Source organism: Arabidopsis lyrata, assembly GCF_000004255.2.
Source record: "Arabidopsis lyrata subsp. lyrata unplaced genomic scaffold ARALYscaffold_1, whole genome shotgun sequence".
NCBI lineage: Eukaryota > Viridiplantae > Streptophyta > Magnoliopsida > Brassicales > Brassicaceae > Arabidopsis > Arabidopsis lyrata.
The window spans coordinates 3,532,645-3,549,612 of NW_003302555.1; the positions used below are offsets into that span (position 1 = coordinate 3,532,645).

At 35.8% G+C, this 16,968-nt stretch overlaps 6 protein-coding genes across 6 annotated transcripts; 4 read left to right on the forward strand and 2 right to left on the reverse strand.

The window, feature by feature from the left end:
* The first annotated feature begins 1,500 nt into the window (after positions 1 to 1,500).
* On the forward strand, positions 1,501 to 2,781 carry LOC9328557 (nicotianamine synthase 3). The gene has a single exon (XM_002889691.2). The coding sequence runs from the start codon at positions 1,644 to 1,646 to the stop codon at positions 2,604 to 2,606; it is 963 nt and encodes a 320-aa protein (XP_002889737.1). The 5' UTR covers positions 1,501 to 1,643; the 3' UTR covers positions 2,607 to 2,781.
* Positions 2,782 to 2,959: 178 nt separating this feature from the next.
* LOC9325802 (S-protein homolog 14) lies at positions 2,960 to 3,479 on the reverse strand. The gene is given in 3 exon segments (XM_002892449.2): positions 2,960 to 2,983; positions 2,986 to 3,321; positions 3,323 to 3,479. Coding segments are annotated over 3 exon segments (423 nt in total). The 5' UTR covers positions 3,386 to 3,479.
* A 126-nt stretch (positions 3,480 to 3,605) lies between these two features.
* LOC9328558 (proteasome subunit beta type-4) lies at positions 3,606 to 5,263 on the forward strand. The gene is made up of 7 exons (XM_002889692.2): positions 3,606 to 3,692; positions 3,762 to 3,826; positions 3,914 to 3,990; positions 4,177 to 4,306; positions 4,406 to 4,565; positions 4,652 to 4,837; positions 4,922 to 5,263. Exons 1-7 carry the CDS (start codon positions 3,687 to 3,689, stop codon positions 5,033 to 5,035), a joined length of 738 nt encoding a protein of 245 aa, XP_002889738.1. The 5' UTR covers positions 3,606 to 3,686; the 3' UTR covers positions 5,036 to 5,263.
* Positions 5,264 to 6,457: 1,194 nt separating this feature from the next.
* Positions 6,458 to 6,967, reverse strand: LOC9325803 (S-protein homolog 14). Its single transcript, XM_021015030.1, has one exon. It carries the CDS (start codon positions 6,920 to 6,922, stop codon positions 6,500 to 6,502), a length of 423 nt encoding a protein of 140 aa, XP_020870689.1. The 5' UTR covers positions 6,923 to 6,967; the 3' UTR covers positions 6,458 to 6,499.
* A 559-nt stretch (positions 6,968 to 7,526) lies between these two features.
* Positions 7,527 to 8,527, forward strand: LOC9328559 (transcription factor bHLH149). Its single transcript, XM_021012270.1, has one exon. It carries the CDS (start codon positions 7,649 to 7,651, stop codon positions 8,267 to 8,269), a length of 621 nt encoding a protein of 206 aa, XP_020867929.1. The 5' UTR covers positions 7,527 to 7,648; the 3' UTR covers positions 8,270 to 8,527.
* A 4,606-nt stretch (positions 8,528 to 13,133) lies between these two features.
* Positions 13,134 to 16,966, forward strand: LOC9325804 (importin subunit alpha-4). Its single transcript, XM_002889694.2, has 11 exons — positions 13,134 to 13,533; positions 13,937 to 14,033; positions 14,128 to 14,219; positions 14,322 to 14,453; positions 14,657 to 14,842; positions 14,995 to 15,158; positions 15,431 to 15,509; positions 15,594 to 15,722; positions 16,032 to 16,159; positions 16,286 to 16,671; positions 16,753 to 16,966. Exons 1-10 carry the CDS (start codon positions 13,306 to 13,308, stop codon positions 16,665 to 16,667), a joined length of 1,617 nt encoding a protein of 538 aa, XP_002889740.1. The 5' UTR covers positions 13,134 to 13,305; the 3' UTR covers positions 16,668 to 16,671; positions 16,753 to 16,966.
* The last annotated feature ends 2 nt before the right edge of the window (positions 16,967 to 16,968 follow it).

Genomic DNA, 16,968 nt, shown 5'->3' on the forward strand with positions numbered 1-16,968 from the left:
ATTTTCTTGTCTTACTCATGAAATTTCGTAAGTTCTTCACGCAATCATTAATTCATATAGAAAGAAAAATAAGAAAAACAAATCTCATTCTTAGCATTTCTATAAAAATAATAAATATAGAATCCATTGACAACCACATAAAAAAAACATATGCTATAAAAATTAATGTTGAAATTGAAAAAGAGAGAAACAAAATAAATGTAAATAGTTGTATGAATTTTGTTGGCATATATAATTAATCAAGTTGGCCGTGGAGTTAATACAAGAGGCAAGAATGCATAGATCGAATATGTTTTCTTTTTTCTTTTTTTCCGAATATGTTTTTTTGCATAAGAAATAAATATGATTCGTCATTTACATAAAAGAATATCGATCTTTTCAAGTTGGTGTGTGTCTTTAAGTACCTCTTATATAATCCTTTATATTCGTCTCGTATACGTGTTTTTTTGTCAACGTCTTCCATATTTATGCCACTCTCCTAGAATTCCTAAAAGCTATACTGGGATAATAAGTTATTTATTGATTATACTTTCTAGATAAGAAATATGATTTGCGTGAAGAATTTGAGAAATTCATGAAGCATATCAAAAGAAAACAAGGAGAGCCGTAAGAAATTTTGTGGAAGGCACACGCCACGAAGATTATCTTCTTCTTGAATTCGCATATTCTTTTCAAAAAAATATTGAAAACTCAGTTTGATATTTGTAGGAAGTCTTACAATTTAATTCCAAAGTTGATGTTTGGAAACAGACAAGGGACGTTGTTTTTGGTCAAGCAACTTGTTATATAGGCTAGTAGTTACTCCATGTATTTTTTTTTGTTTTAAAGTTAGTTATTTACACTTTTTGTTGAATTGTGTTAAGTTTTTTTTTTTTGATAAAGTGTGTTGTTGCAAGTCATGCACAACTTCTTTCTAAAAGCTCTTGGTTATACTTATATATTTAGAACTGCGCAATAATATATTAATGGACTCTTTATTTCTGTATAATTATGTGTTTACATCATATGCTACGTACATAAATGATAAGGCATCAAACCTTATCTCATTTTTTATATGCAGAAGAATGGAGATTATACGTTTCATATAATCCATCAATTAGTGTACATCTTGCTTAGTGTAATACAATATATCCAATTTATAACATTTTTGGATCTAATCCATGTTCACACAAGTCCTTTGTCATAAACAGGATGATTTTTGAAAATGATGTAAATTTTATAGCAATTAGGAATGAATTTTCTAAAATATAAATCATAAACTCTAAACCCTAAACTAAATACTTAAATCTAAATCAGAAATCAGAAAAACTAAACCAATACTGTAAACATTAAACTATATAATATCTTAGACTTCAAATATATAAAACTTCAAAACGTAAACTATAAAGGATCTATTTTTTTGTTTTTAAAAAGGGATATATTCTTTTAGTTAAACAAAAAAAGAAAAGAAAACGCATGGTGTTTTATATATTTGAATAAGGGAATGTTAAAATAATTAGATTCTTTTTCTAGTTGATGTAGATCCCCACCCCACGCCAATAAATATCCATCTCTCCAGCCCAAACAGTTCACACCACCCGAGAACACACAATTATTTTCCAAAGAAACAGAGAAAAACCAATAACCTCATAGCTAGTGTCGACATGGGTTGCCAAGACGAACAATTGGTGCAAACAATATGCGATCTCTACGAAAAGATATCAAAGCTAGAGAGTCTAAAACCATCCGAAGATGTCAACATTCTCTTCAAGCAGCTTGTTTCCACATGCATCCCACCAAACCCTAACTTCGACGTCACCAAGATGTGTGACAAAGTCCAAGAGATTCGACTTAACCTCATCAAGATCTGTGGCATAGCCGAAGGTCACTTAGAACATCATTTCTCTTCGATCTTGACCTCATTCCAAGACAACCCACTTCATCATTTAAACATTTTCCCTTATTACAACAACTATTTAAAACTCGGAAAGCTCGAATTCGACCTCCTCACACAAAACTCAAATGGCTTTGTCCCAAAGAGTGTGGCTTTCATTGGATCTGGTCCTCTTCCTCTTACTTCCATCGTTCTTGCTTCATTCCATCTCAAAGACACAATCTTTCACAACTTTGACATCGACCCATCAGCGAACTCACTCGCTTCTCTTCTGGTTTCCTCTGATCCAGACATCTCTCAACGCATGTTCTTCCACACCGTTGATATAATGGACGTGGCAGAGAGCTTGAGGAGCTTCGATGTCGTGTTTCTAGCTGCTCTTGTTGGAATGAACAAGGAGGAGAAAGTTAAAGTGATCGAGCATCTGCAGAAACACATGGCTCCTGGTGCTGTGCTCATGCTTAGGAGTGCTCATGGTCCGAGAGCGTTTCTTTATCCGATCGTTGAGCCGTGTGATCTTCAAGGGTTCGAGGTTTTGTCTATTTATCACCCAACAGATGATGTTATCAACTCTGTGGTGATCTCTAAAAAGCATCCTGTTATTTCAACTGGGAATGTTGGTGGACCTAATTCATGCTTGCTCAAGCTTTGCAACTGTTCCAAGATCCACGCCATTATGAACAAGAACATGATGATCGAGCAGTTCGGAGCTAGGGAAGAACAGTTGTCTTAAAGAGGACGTTTCTTGCCTCTTAATTCTCTATCTTATGGAAGCTTCTAATTATGATTTGTGTCTTTGTGTTGTGTGTGGGTGTCTTTTCTTAATTGTTCTTTGTTTGTTTATTTGTCTTTCTATATTTCTAGAAATGGATTTGCTTCCCGCGACACTGTTGGGCTGAAACAGAACACGATTTTGTCTCCTGCTCTTAACTTATTTAATTATAATCAGATAGAATACAAAACATAACATATATATATATATATATATATATATATAATGGATTCATATTTAATTTCCTATATATAAATTATAACCATATGTTATCTAGAATGTTGACAGATGAAAAAATATCATTGTCATCAACATTACTTAGTTTTATTCCATGCATATGATGGAACGTTGGTGGCGGATGCATATTTCTCATAAGGTAAATTCCATCTTTTCTGGCAAACCAATGACGTATAGCACCACATCGACGAACGTTGCCCATTCTGTACGCTATAAATTCTTGATAATATCGCATGTATAAGCCGTGTTTCAAAAGACAAGTCCACCTTGTTCTTCTCCCTAACTTGTCTCCGAAACGGATTTGTTTTAGTTCCTTGAATTGTAAATTTTGGACCCCTAGATTGTTATCTCTTGAATGACAATGGTATTGGAGAACCAAACCAGGACCAAGCTCGTTCGAAATTCTAATTTCGTTACTCGGACATGGGAACATGTCAAATTAATGCTACATTCAATCCAAAACACGTCGCAACAACAAACAAAAAAATAATAAAACGATTCATTTTTCTAGTAATATGAAACTTCGATTTGAATCTAAAGACATCAATAGTACAGAACTATATATTGTTATTTGTGTGGTTAGTATTTTCTTATGGCCTTAACTAAAATAAGTATTTTCAATAGGTAGTGTCGAAAAGTATGGTTGACTTGACCTAATATTTAGAAACGGGCCAGACCTTAAACAAATGGGCCACAATAGCTTTCGGTAAAACCGACCCGTTTCTTTTGTTGTTGTTTCTTTCTTGAGCAAAGGAGGAACTTTGGTTGGAGCAAGAAGAAGAAGCAGATCGTGAGATATTCGAGATGACTGTAAGTCGGATCAATCTTCCAATTGCTCATGGATTTTTATGACTTTAATCGTGTTTTTCTCCTTGGCAGTTCATGATTCCGATTGAGAACGGGAATGGAGTGAAGAACGCTGAGGCTGATTCCCAAAGAACATTGTAAAACCTCTCTTATATATAGTGTGTTCTTGAATCTGAGAAAAAAAATTGGGTTTTGGTTTTCATATTTTTAGTTAATTTTGGTAGGTACCCGTATGTTACTGGAACCTCAGTGGTGGCTATCAAGTACAAAGATGGGATTTTAATGGCTTCTGATATGGGAGGTATGATGCTCTCTACCTTAGTTTCAGCTCTCTGATTGATACTCACTGTTGCTTACTTGGTAGATAAAGCAATTTACTCACTGTACCTATTTCATTTCATTATAAATGTATCTTTTTGGTGAGAGGTATCTGAGGGTTCAAGTTTGGTAGTGAACCTCATTTCCTCAAGCTTTTGCTGATCGGCAGGTTCATATGGATCCACCTTAAGGTACAAGAATATTGAGAGAATGAAGGCTATTGGTAAACATTCTCTTCTTGGTGCCAGTGGGGAAATCAGTGACTTTCAAGAGATTTTGCGTTATCTTGACGAGCTCATGTAACAATGTGTTTGATACAATGTTTCTTTTCTTGTCGTTTCCTTGTTAACCGCGTTCCCTCTTTGGCCCTTGATTTTTTAAACTCTTATTGTTTTCAGGCTGAATGATAACATGTGGGATGATGGTAATTCCTTGGGACCGAAAGAGGTTCTTAACTATCTGACCCGAGTTGTGTATAATCGCCGGAACAAGTTCAACCCTTTGTGGAACACTCTTGTCGTTGGAGGTGTCAAATATGGGGAGAAGTACCTTGGGATGGTAATGCCTGTTAAGACTTGTTCGCAGTTGAACTTCTTAGTGAGCGTAAAAGTTTTGAATTGAATGCTATGATGTTCTTTCTCTAGGTCTCAATGATTGGTGTTAGTTTTGAGGACAACCATGTTGCCACTGGTTTTGGGAATCACCTAGCGAGGCCTATTCTTCGTGACGAATGGCGTGAGGACCTGAGTTTTGAAGAAGGTGTCAAACTACTGGAGAAATGTATGCGTGTACTTCTTTACCGTGACAGATCTGCTATCAACAAGCTTCAGGTCTGTTTAATTTCAATATTTTAACTCCCATCTAATTGAGAGTCAGATCATTGACAAGACTTGTTCTCTCTGGGAACTTTGTAGATAGCAAAGATGACAGAGGAAGGCGTGACTGTCTCTGAGCCATACTCGCTTAAGACATTCTGGGATTTCAAGGCGTTCACAAACCCAACAGTTGGTGCAGAAGGCTCCTGGTAATAACTGAAAAACAACCCAACCACTTAGCAAAGACAAGTTACTTCGATCCAAGAGGAGCTGTTTCCTTTGTGTGATGTTGTTCGATAGTGACCGCTGTGTTTTATGAATTCCTGAGTAAGATCTAGTCTTTAACTTCCCCTCCTTGGATATTGTGTTCACGAATGAGCATGTTTTTGTTCCTTGGAAATTCCATAATCGGCCTGATGCATATAGACATTTTTTTTGTCATATGTGCGTTGTGAATCTTGTGATATCTAGAATCTAAAAATACACGCACAAGAAAAGCTTGCGACCACATATATTATTAATTCCAGTTTAAAAAACTTGGTGAGTATTATTAAAATTGGTACATAGAGAGAGTCAGAGAAGAAGTATTTGAGCGTGGTTAAAATATTAAGAAAAGGAAGAGACATGGAGACGATGTCTCAATTAAGGGGGCAAGCCTCTCTGGCCAATCACAGAGAAAAGGGCCCTTTTAGATTCTCTTCAAGATCTTCTTCGTTTTTGTATTAATAAACTCACACATTTACTATTTAGTGTCAACTCATAATTTCTCGACATTGCTAATTGTGGGTTTATAATTTTTTCTTGTTAGGTTGCAAACATTTCCCTTGTGATTCCACAGCAATGTGCCAAAAACAAATTGATCAAGAAAAGTAAAATATATTTAGATGTTTAATCCATTGTCATTCTACCCATTACTCTTGAATTTTATTTTATTTTTCCTTTTGAGACCACTCATTATTCTTTAGATTGAGGTATCAATTAAAAACATACAAATCACACAAAATAGTGGAAAACGGCAAAAGAGAGAATTTGTTGGCGGAAAATTGTCCACAAATATACAAATGAGTAAAGGTTACACAAAAGAGATCCTTTTTCTCATATGGCAGTGCCATAAATAAAAATGGTCACATGGAATGCTTTTTTGTAAATTTTCTTTTCTCTTTTGCCTATTTCATTTTCTGAGTGCTTTTTTTTCCTTTCTCTGCTTACCTTTAGAATTTTGTTTTAAACCGACATTATTCATAATCTCATGGTTATACTTCTCTGATATTTAGCTTGGATTAGTTTTTGTGCTTCTTGTTTGTTAAGTATCAGTGTATCACAACCATATCATACCCATATGTATTCATCATTTCTTAAATGCATATTCGTTCTGATTAAAAGTTGATTCTGCCGCAACTACTGTAAACAAAAGATTCACCATCACACTTCATTCATTTCTCAACTTTATAATCTTTTATCGATGTTAAGTTGTTTGTTTGTTTTTTTCTCGAAAATATATATGTATCTTCTATATTCTTTGACTTTTGGATTTGTCACGTACAATGTATAAACTTAGAAAATATATTTGCATCGTTCAGCATTTTGACTATTATAGGGCATAATTTTGGAGCTTCATGCAAAGGCAAAAAGGTAAAGAACAATCACCATAGGTTATGACGTAGATTATTATAAAGATTAAATAATATCATTGTCATCAACATTACTTATAACATGTATATGATGGAACGTTGGTGGCGGATTTCGATTTCTTATAACATAAATTCCATCTTTTCTGGCAATCCATTCACGGTAAGCACCATATCGACGAACGTTAGCCATTCTGTATGCTATAAATTCTGAATAATATCGCATGTATAAGCCGTGTTTCAAAAGACAAGTCCATCTTGTCCTTCTTCCTAACTTGTCTGCGAATACGATTTCCTTTGATTCGTTGAATTGTAAATTTGCGACGTCTAAATTGTTGTCTCTTGAATGACAATGGTATTGAAGAACCAAACCGGAACCAAGCTCGTTCGTAATGAAAATTTTGTTTTTCGGACATGGAAACATGTCAAAAAATGCTACATTCAATCTTAAACACGTCGCAACGACACACATAAAATTATAAAACGATTCATTATATTTTTCGAGTAATATGAACTCCAGTTTGAATCTGATAACATCAATTGTGCAGTATATATAGTTATTTGTGTGGTTAGTATTTTTTATTGTCTTAATTAAAATTAGTTAAACTGAAACACAAATATGAATTATGAATAATAGGTAGTAGTATCGAAAAGTATGGTTGACCAATAAAACAAAACCAAATGAATTCTACCGTGACCACATAATAAAACATAAGATTCACCATCACCTTTTATTTCTCAACTTATATAATCTTTTATCGATGTTAAGTTGTTTATTTGTTTTTTTTTCTAGCAAATATATCTCTATCTTCTATATTCTTTGACTTTTGGAGTTGTAAGTTGTAACTCTTACAATGTGTATAATAAACTTAGAAAAGATATTTGCATCGTTCAGCATTTTGACTATTAAAGGGCAAAATTTTGGAGCTTTATACCATGGCAAAAAGATAAAGAACAATCACATGAATGACATAAATGAAAAACAAAATAATGAAATAAGAATAAAACAAATACCGGTAAATAAGGGCAAAAGTGGCATTAAGTGTCTCTGGCGATTGGGCAGAGATATATAAACTGCGTCTCTCTCCTTTCATCGTCTCTTGTTTCCAAATAGTCACATTCAGAGAAAGAGAGAGACTCTTTAGATTCTGAAGAAGAAGAGATTGTTTTTTTTGCCTTTATCATCATCGGTTTATTAATGGTGGAGTCTCTGTTTCCGAGCATAGAAAACACAAGTGAATCGTCTCCGGAGTCGAGACGGAAGAAACCGAGGATATCGGAGATGGCGGAGATAGAGTCACGACGGATCAACGAAGAAAGCTTGAAGAGATGGAAAACGAATCGTGTGCAACAGATCTACGCTTCTAAACTCGTCGAAGCTTTACGTCGAGTTCGTCAGAGGTCTTCCACCAGTACGGAGACCGATAAAGTCGTCTCCGGTGCGGCGAGAGAGATACGTGAGACGGCGGATCGAGTTCTGGCTGCGTCGGCTCGTGGTACGACTCGGTGGAGCAGAGCGATTTTAGCGAGTCGCGTCCGAGCGAAGTTGAAGAAACATAGAAAGGCGAAGAAGTCAACCGGAAACTGTAAATCGAGAAAAGGTGTGACGGAGACGAATCGGATTAAATTACCGGCGGTTGAGAGAAAACTGAAGATTCTCGGCCGGTTGGTTCCCGGTTGCCGGAAAGTCTCTGTACCGAATCTTTTAGATGAAGCGACCGATTACATCGCGGCGTTAGAGATGCAGGTTCGAGCCATGGAAGCTCTTGCCGAACTTTTAACCGCCGCCGCACCACGAACGACGTTGACGGGAACTTAACGGCGGCGGCAGTTAGTTTGTCAGTTGTTAATTAGCTTTTGTTTTTTTTTACCTTTTTACCCCTTTATTTTGGCTCAAGTGTTTTTTTTTTTTTTTTTTTAATCGTCGACGCTATTTTAATTTATTAAATTCATGTATTTTATTTGTATACATCAGTTTTTTATTTGTAGCCATTTTGATCTTTCTTTGGTTTTCCTTAGATAATCAAAGTTATCTAAACAACAACAACAAAATGCCAACTAATCTCGATTCCAAAAATTGTTTAACCCTGTAAACCAAATTAGACATAGAAATTAAAGAAAAAAAAAAGTAAAGAGAAGAATAAAAGTTAAATAAATAATTTGCAAGTTGAAGCAATTCAAAAAATGAGCATGTGCGTGTAACGTGTTGAGGACACCCACCTTAATTTTGGGGCCAATGGACTCCATGTGATTCTTGAAGACTTTTTCCGACGTTGAAGTTTATGTCAAAAGTGTATTTTTGCTCAAATGCCCTCAAAATCTTTCAAACTGATTAACAAAAACAAATTTACTTGAATGTCAACATTAATTATGATAATAAGGAGTAGCATACGACTCTTCAAGAGAATTGACATTATGAAAAATTGACGATTATGGTATAAATACAAGTTAGTAAAAGTTAGTTGTCAGAAGAAATCCACTAGGAATGACATTGAAAGAAGTGGTGAGCAAAAAAAAGGACCACAAGAAATGGAACCAAAAGAAGGGGAAACAAAAAGATTGAGAAATGAGTCTCTTGGAACATCCTTTTTCCCTCTTTAAGACTCCCCACGTGTGCTCTTTCTTTTTAACACCCGATATGTCTTTCTAAAGCATTCACACCTTTTTTATACATCAAATTAAATGAGCAACATGTTTGTGGGTCATTGTGTCTAAGTGTCTTCCGAGTTATAAGAAGATTTCTCCCAAATAGTTTTCACAAAACCAATCCTCATAAGTCGTTTGGATCGAGCTTGGAGGATGTGATATAGTTTCGACCTATATTGTTAAGTAAATATAGACGAAACTAAAGAATCTATAGATAATTCAGAATTTATGGTTAATATTTATTTGTCAACTGATATAGGTCATCCAAATGTTATCCATCGACACGTACATTTGCATCTTTTGTTCTTTTCTATTTTTCTTAATACGGCTGATATTGTTTTTCATATGAATGTTTCACATGATACGGTTTTGTAAAGAAAAGCGGAATTAATAGATGTGAAGAAAAAAATAAGTATAAGTATGTTTTGTTAATTAACTAATATAACTGCATCGAACGATAGCTACAAAACAAAAGAAAAGAAAAAGAGAAAAAAAAAAAAAAAAAAGGAGAAAACGTGGAGTTGGCCATATGTGGCTAAAAGGTAGACCCAATGTGATCACATGCAACCATGTGACTCCAATTATGAACCTCATATGTGAATGTGGCCAAGGAGATGCCAAAATTTGAAGAATCCCCTCTTTCTCCCTCTTTACACAACGCTAAATTTTACATTACAATTCATAATTATCAACTGGCCAAAACAAAACAAGAGTTTTTTTTACAATTTTCATCTCACTCACTTTGTGCTTGAGTCTGCTTCCCTAAAACCATTATTAGAGGATAACGCAGTGACTAGTGGCTACCAACGAAATGGCCTAACAAATTTTGAGTAGATGATTATATGAGGTTTTTTTTTTCCTCACTTTAACTTTGGAATCCGTAGACTGATCAATAAAAGAGAAGGGAAGTACAATCGGTTCACCGGCAGAATAGACCGGACCCGAATGTTGAGTAGTGGAAACAATGGGTCCGACGACTAGAGAAGCAAACAAAAACCCATTTCAACAAAATTTAATTCAACAAATACTCTCATCCCCTGTTCTAAAAATCCCCGCCTAGCCCCGATTACTCCCCGCTTAATCGCTAGACCCACCCTATCCGCCTCGATTAATGACTAATCCCCTAAAAAATCAGTAACCCGATTATTCTCCGCCTAATCCGATTACTTCCCGCCTAATCCGATTATTTTCCACCTTATCTTATATACCCCGATTATTTTTTAGATTGCAAGTATAAAAAAACCTTTTATTTTTGTTATTCAATCATTTGAATGGGGAGTTTGTGATGTTTTACAATAATTTGTGTTCAAATTTTAATAAAAATCATAAATTTGTAATAAAAATCATAAATTTTTATAATATTGGATTAATATATTTTAAAAATATTAAAATAACCCTAAAACTAATCCCCGATTAATCCCCGATTTTAATCCGATTTTCCGATTAATCGCTAGGCCCATGCCGAGCGCCCGACTAGCGCCTAACGATTTTTCAAACAAGGCTCTCATCCATATCTTTTCTTTTCAAGTACGTTTGGTTATACACACGTAAAAGACTTTTGCGTGGTGTAATGAGATGGAACACGTGGCAAGACAGCATGCACTCGCACATGTCTTTGGTCAGACAGATTTCGTTGTCTTTGAACTGTGCTCGTGTTTTCTTACATTTCCGCACGTGGTCTCAAGTCAACCATTATCCACTTCAACTCCTACAATTTTGTTTCTATATCACTACCTCCATATCTATACTTCTTTTACTATTAGATCGTTCGGAATCTTGCATCCAAGCTCTTCTTGGACTTGCGTCAAACAATTCACTCTTCATGGATTCCTCCCGTCGAGTTCCTTTTTACAGGATATGATTGATAATGTTTGATGATGGTGAAGGAAAACATGTGGACAGATAAATTGAAGAGTCGATAGTTAAATTTTTGTTTTATCAAAAAAGCAAAAAGAATAGTTAAATTTTGGTTTTTATTTATAATGAAACAATATAATGGCCGTTTTCAATGACATTAAGTTCATTGAAGTGCACTGTTAGAATCTCTTCGTGCCACCCTAATTCGGAACATTAATGAGAGAGGCTATATAGAAGCAAACAAGTGTCGGCCTTCCTTGATGTAAAAGGTCCCAATCTAGAGCAATGAAACACAAGACAACTTTCTTTAGACAAATATAATCAATCTGCCTTTATTTATCTTCTTTTTTGGTTATTGGAACTATATATTTCGTTTCTACATTAATGAAACGAGTTATATAACTATGGTGCTTTCATTGAGCAACTAAACAACTACACAGCTACAACTATGTCAATGGAGATATGGGCAAGAGTCATGTTCCTACATATCAGACCAAAGGATCCCTATTATCGTGAAAGAACGACTAAACGAGGATAACAAATATATATAAAGACTTAATTAAACAACTTATTTTAAATTTGTTATTGTTCTTGATGTTTTTTCCCGCCACTTGTTGTGTTGGTGACGTAAGCTCATCGGTCCTTTTTTGGAACTCTTCCTCCGACACGGTTCGAGATTTTTCAACCCGACAAACAACTCTTCATCCTCTTCTTCACATTAAAACCAAAGAAAAAAGAAACACTCTTCATCCTCCATCATCGCCTGTCCTTCATACAAGCTTGTCTTACTTCCCTATCGTTTTTTAAATTTTTTCTCCTTTTTTTCTTTTGGGTAATAAACTTTTATAAGAAAATTTTAAAGTTCTATCCCTTATAGAGTTGTAAGTTTGATGGAATATAACTAGTTCGAACGTGTTGCAATCTCTTATTATTTGCTATGGTTCCGAACAAGACTGTAGCTGGATGAAGAAACAGCAACTCTTTTGATGTTGTAGAACAATTTACTATTTATCAGACGCAATTTTTAATTACGAAGAGTTTTTAAAATATAAAGGTTTACTTTAATTATAGATGCTTTCTGTTTCCGTGCAAATTACTACTATTTAGTTTTGCTTAATACTGTATTCGATAATCAAATACTTTTTATTTTCATCAAAAAGGTTAAGGGAAAGTAGCCATCATGGTTAAGCTCTGTCACGACACAAACAAATCTGTTGCCGCCAAGTCAGCTTTCGAGATCATCAATTATGCGTGGAAGATCTTGTCTGATCCTCAAAAACGAGAAAATTACAATATTAAAAAAGGGTTTAGGAGGAGATGATTCGTGTCTTCAGAAGATGAACCATACAAGGGAAAAGTTACTGATTCTAATTAGATCATATCGTAACAGTTAATAGAGTTTTCAGTTTTCATTTCGTTGTTGGGATACAAAACCTATTTTTCTCTTTCTTTTTTTTAAAGGTTAGTTTTTTGAATTCTCTTATATTTTAGTTAGGTTATCAACCACAAGTAAAACTTGCGAACCTTTGGAAGTGCTAAAAGATATCTTTACAAACATTTATTGAATTTATTTTAATGCAAAATTTACAGAATATCAGAATGTGTTTCGCTGCCATATGATTGAATATTCTTGATTTGGGCAAATAAGTACGATTTTAAGGGCAAACGCAGTTGTGCACTTTTTTGGTGGATGTAAATATTAAAATAAAGAAAATAATTGCAAAAATTGGCTTAGAGGAGACACCCGCGTGTAGTCTAACACTCGGGTGTGATGCATTATAAAAAAGGAAAAAAATTTATTCTCTCTATCTTTCTCTTATCTCTCTCTCTTTTTTTTCTTTCTCGTATCCAACAAAACTTTTGCATTATTTTCCTTTTCTTTAATACTTAAACCCCAAGGCTGAGATCCCCCATTACGTTTGGTCTAATGCTATAAGGTAGCAATTCATGTAAAAGAATTGGAATTACGTATAACAACGATAAAAAAAATTGGTTTTTGTTTTAATGCAAGATAATTACATATAGCGATGATTTGTTGCAAAAAAAAACTAAAAAAGATTCGAAACTTGATTGCATATATAAAAAAATATCCAACAAAATCCGGAACAATTAAAACTGATTAAACAAAAAATATTGCGACAGCGTGGCAATACTTCTCTGTCAGAAGGAAGGATCCAAATAGGTCCAACAACCAATCAAACACCGACCCGGATCCGAACCCGAAAACACCAGACGACTCGTCCTCCACGATCCCATTTCTCCAATTTCAATTCTGCCAAAGAGCGAGAGAGAAGGGAAGATCCAGACGAAGTGGTTTCAGGGAAGATAGAAAGAGAGAGACTTTAACAAACGATGTCGCTGAGGCCGAGCACACGCGCAGAGTTAAGGAAGAAGATATACAAGACAGGGGTCGATGCCGATGAGGCGAGGCGGAGGAGAGAGGACAATCTCGTCGAGATTCGGAAAAACAAGCGTGAGGATAGTCTCCTCAAGAAGCGTCGTGAAGGAATGATGCTTCAGCAGCAGCCTCTCGGAGCTGGCCTTGACGGTCCCCAGAACGCTGCCGCCGTTGAGAAACGAGTAAGTCCCCGCTGATCTGAATTTCGATACAATTGTGATTTGATTATTTAGTGATGGATCTTTGTTTGATTGTTGAAAAAAGTGAGGCTTTGATTCTGTTTCCCACCTTAATTCTAGATCTCAGCTGCTTGAAAACTCCCAATCTCATAATTGACCATCATAGTTGGGTTCTTTGGTTTCTGGCATTTGTTTATGGATATCTGGGATTGATGGCGGATCTTTGATGACCATAATTCTGATCATGTATGCTGATCGCAATGTATACTTTGCTTTAGTTAGATATCGGGAATTCGAGTTTCTGATCTGATGATCTTGTTATTGGATTGGATGTGTTACATTTCTAGCCAAGGGGTTTCGTTTCTGTGGAAACAACTGTTTGATGCTGTTCATGTGCTTTTGACAGTTAGAAGGTATCCCAATGATGGTACAAGGTGTTTATTCTGATGATCCTCAAGCTCAGCTTGAAGCCACTACTCAATTTAGAAAGTTGTTATCCATAGGTTGGTATACACTTTCAAAATCAATTTTCTGTTCTGGGGTTATATGTGTGTAATAGACATCTGATGGTTGCGTGTAACACCATTTGATAACCAGAGCGTAGTCCTCCAATTGACGAAGTGATCAAAGCTGGGGTTGTCCCTCGATTTGTGGAGTTTCTTGGAAGGCAAGACCATCCGCAATTGCAGGTATGTCTTGTACTTCACACATGTTAGATTTGTCCTTTATCAATTGCACCTTAAAGACTCAAGAATGTTTGTTTGGTGGCTTAACGTAAAGTTTGTTTGCAGTTTGAGGCTGCATGGGCTTTGACCAATGTTGCGTCAGGAACATCAGATCATACTCGGGTTGTAATTGAACAGGGGGCGGTTCCTATCTTCGTTCAGCTTCTTAGCTCTGCAAGTGATGACGTTCGAGAGCAGGTTTGCCACTAACTAGCTAGATAACTGTGCACTTCCATTTTATATTGTGACCAGGATACATGCCTCTAAGTTCTATGGTCGTATTTGGTTTATTTGTTGTTTCTTATGATCCTTAGTGGTTTTTTTGTGATATGAAATTATAGTCAGCCAAGTGCTAAAACGTTTAGTGGTTTCTTACAAACCCTTACATGATATCATTGTAGGCGGTGTGGGCCTTGGGAAATGTTGCTGGGGACTCTCCAAACTGCAGGAATCTTGTTCTCAACTATGGGGCTCTTGAGCCATTGCTGGCTCAGTTAAATGAAAATTCTAAGTTGTCCATGCTAAGAAATGCTACATGGACCTTGTCCAACTTTTGCCGTGGTAAACCACCAACACCATTTGAACAGGTAGGACTACAGAAATGGATTCTCTTTAGTTTTTTTGGACAACTTATGATTGATGGTTCAAGTTTTTTTTTTTTTTTTTTTTTTTGAATATATATGTTTCGTTGCGTTCCTCACATTACTCAAGCCTAGTGTTGGGTATTCATATGTTTCAGGTGAAGCCTGCGTTGCCAGTTCTTCGGCAGCTTATCTATCTGAATGATGAAGAAGTTCTCACCGATGCCTGCTGGGCTCTCTCCTACCTTTCAGATGGCCCCAATAATAAGATTCAGGCTGTGATTCAGGCAGGTGTCTGTCCACGACTTGTGGAGCTTCTGGGGTTAGTTCCTTTTTTCCTGGCTAATAATTGACTAGGCATCATTTTTGTTTATTTCTCATCATATTTAGTCTCTCTAGTTTTTTCCTTTGGATTCCTAGTGCTATATAAGTTGGCCTTTCTCAGTGAAGTGTTTCTATCTTCAAATTTGTGATGCTTTTTTAGTATCTTTTTAAACTGAGTGTTGATGTTCTTACTGCCTCATATTCTTGTTCCTTTTGTATACTATTTTTTTTTTGGGTAAAACTATACTAATTGATATTTCTTTCATCAAGTCATCAATCACCTACGGTTCTCATTCCTGCCCTTCGAACTGTTGGGAACATTGTAACTGGTGATGACTCTCAGACACAGGTATGTTTTATGACGAACGGCTATTTATATTGTTTTGGGTGTTTGCTTTGGGATTTTGACTATGACTGTGTCTTTGCTTTTCAGTTTATAATTGATAGTGGCGTACTTCCACACCTTTATAATTTGCTTACGCAAAATCACAAGAAAAGTATAAAAAAAGAAGCTTGTTGGACTATCTCGAATATCACTGCTGGGAATAAAGTTCAGATAGAGGTATGAGGATTTTTTTGCTATCTTTAATATGTCAATAAGACGGTTGTTCATGGAAGATAGTATGCTATTTCATTTCTGATTCTGCAAGAAAAGTGAAAAAGTTAAGGATTTTGACTCCTTTCTTGAGTTTAGAGCGAGCAAATTTTAGTACTTTCATATTTTCCAATAACTTCTCTGCCTAGAAACCTAATTATACCCTATTTGCTATTGCTATATGCCAACAATACTTGTTACTGAAAATATTTAGAGTCTTCAAAGTTTCAGAGGCTAAAAGCAAATTTTAATCAGTTTATATATTTGAAACAATAGGCTGTGGTTGCCGCTGGAATAATCCTCCCTCTTGTGCACTTGCTCCAAAACGCGGAGTTCGATATAAAGAAGGAAGCTGCTTGGGCTATTTCCAATGCTACCTCAGGAGGGTCTCATGAGCAGATTCAGTATGTCATCTCTATTCTGAAGCACGTTTGCAAACAACTAACTTCACTTCACAATGTTCCCTCTTCTGTCTTTTACCATTATCTATCTCGAAATCGAAAACTGCCATAACACAGTTTTGCATGCAGATATTTGGTGACCCAAGGCTGTATCAAACCACTATGTGATCTTCTAATCTGCCCTGATCCAAGGATTGTGACGGTGTGCCTTGAGGGGCTTGAAAACATTCTCAAGGTTGGTGAGGCTGACAAGGAGATGGGATTAAACGGTGGGGTGAATCTGTATGCTCAAATAATAGAAGAATCTGATGGGTTGGACAAAGTTGAAAACCTTCAATCCCATGATAACAACGAGATATATGAGAAGGCGGTTAAGATATTGGAGAGATATTGGGCAGAAGAAGAGGAAGAGCAGATTCTGCAGGACGGCGGGAATGAAAATTCACAACAGGCCTTCAATTTCGGAAACAACCAGCCCGCTGCTCCCCCTGGCGGATTCAAATTTGGCTGAAAAGGTATACAGTAGTACAAATTGAAATCCTTTGGTTTGGGGAACATGAGATTCAGCTTTTGCAACTGTTATTGACATTTGCCAGGTTCAAGTTCGAGTTTTTGAGTTCTGATGCAAAAAAGGCTTATTTTTTTGTTTTTTTTGTTGTTGTTGTCCTTATTTGTCTGAATCATTCTCTGATTCTGTATCTTCAACTCTGGGATGAATTATATCTAGTGTGGTTACTGGTTTAGGATATGGTCACACTTTGTATTTGTCACTTTTATCTATGTTGTTATTATAGTTTTATAACTTTTACTTG

What these genes read in the sequence shown, in the direction of transcription:
- LOC9328557 (XM_002889691.2), top strand. Translation starts at nt 1,644, where the DNA reads ATGGGTTGCCAAGACGAACAATTGGTGCAAACAATATGCGATCTCTAC.
- LOC9328558 (XM_002889692.2), top strand. An exon ending in GCTGATTCCCAAAGAACATT is followed by an intron (nt 3,827 to 3,913) that starts GTAAAACCTCTC and finishes TAATTTTGGTAG; the next exon opens with GTACCCGTATGTTACTGGAA. An exon ending in AATGGCTTCTGATATGGGAG is followed by an intron (nt 3,991 to 4,176) that starts GTATGATGCTCT and finishes GCTGATCGGCAG; the next exon opens with GTTCATATGGATCCACCTTA.
- LOC9325803 (XM_021015030.1), bottom strand. Translation starts at nt 6,922, where the DNA reads ATGTGTGTCGTTGCGACGTGTTTAAGATTGAATGTAGCATTTTTTGAC.
- LOC9328559 (XM_021012270.1), top strand. Translation starts at nt 7,649, where the DNA reads ATGGTGGAGTCTCTGTTTCCGAGCATAGAAAACACAAGTGAATCGTCT.
- LOC9325804 (XM_002889694.2), top strand. Translation starts at nt 13,306, where the DNA reads ATGTCGCTGAGGCCGAGCACACGCGCAGAGTTAAGGAAGAAGATATAC. An exon ending in CTGCCGCCGTTGAGAAACGA is followed by an intron (nt 13,534 to 13,936) that starts GTAAGTCCCCGC and finishes TGCTTTTGACAG; the next exon opens with TTAGAAGGTATCCCAATGAT. An exon ending in GTGATGACGTTCGAGAGCAG is followed by an intron (nt 14,454 to 14,656) that starts GTTTGCCACTAA and finishes ATATCATTGTAG; the next exon opens with GCGGTGTGGGCCTTGGGAAA.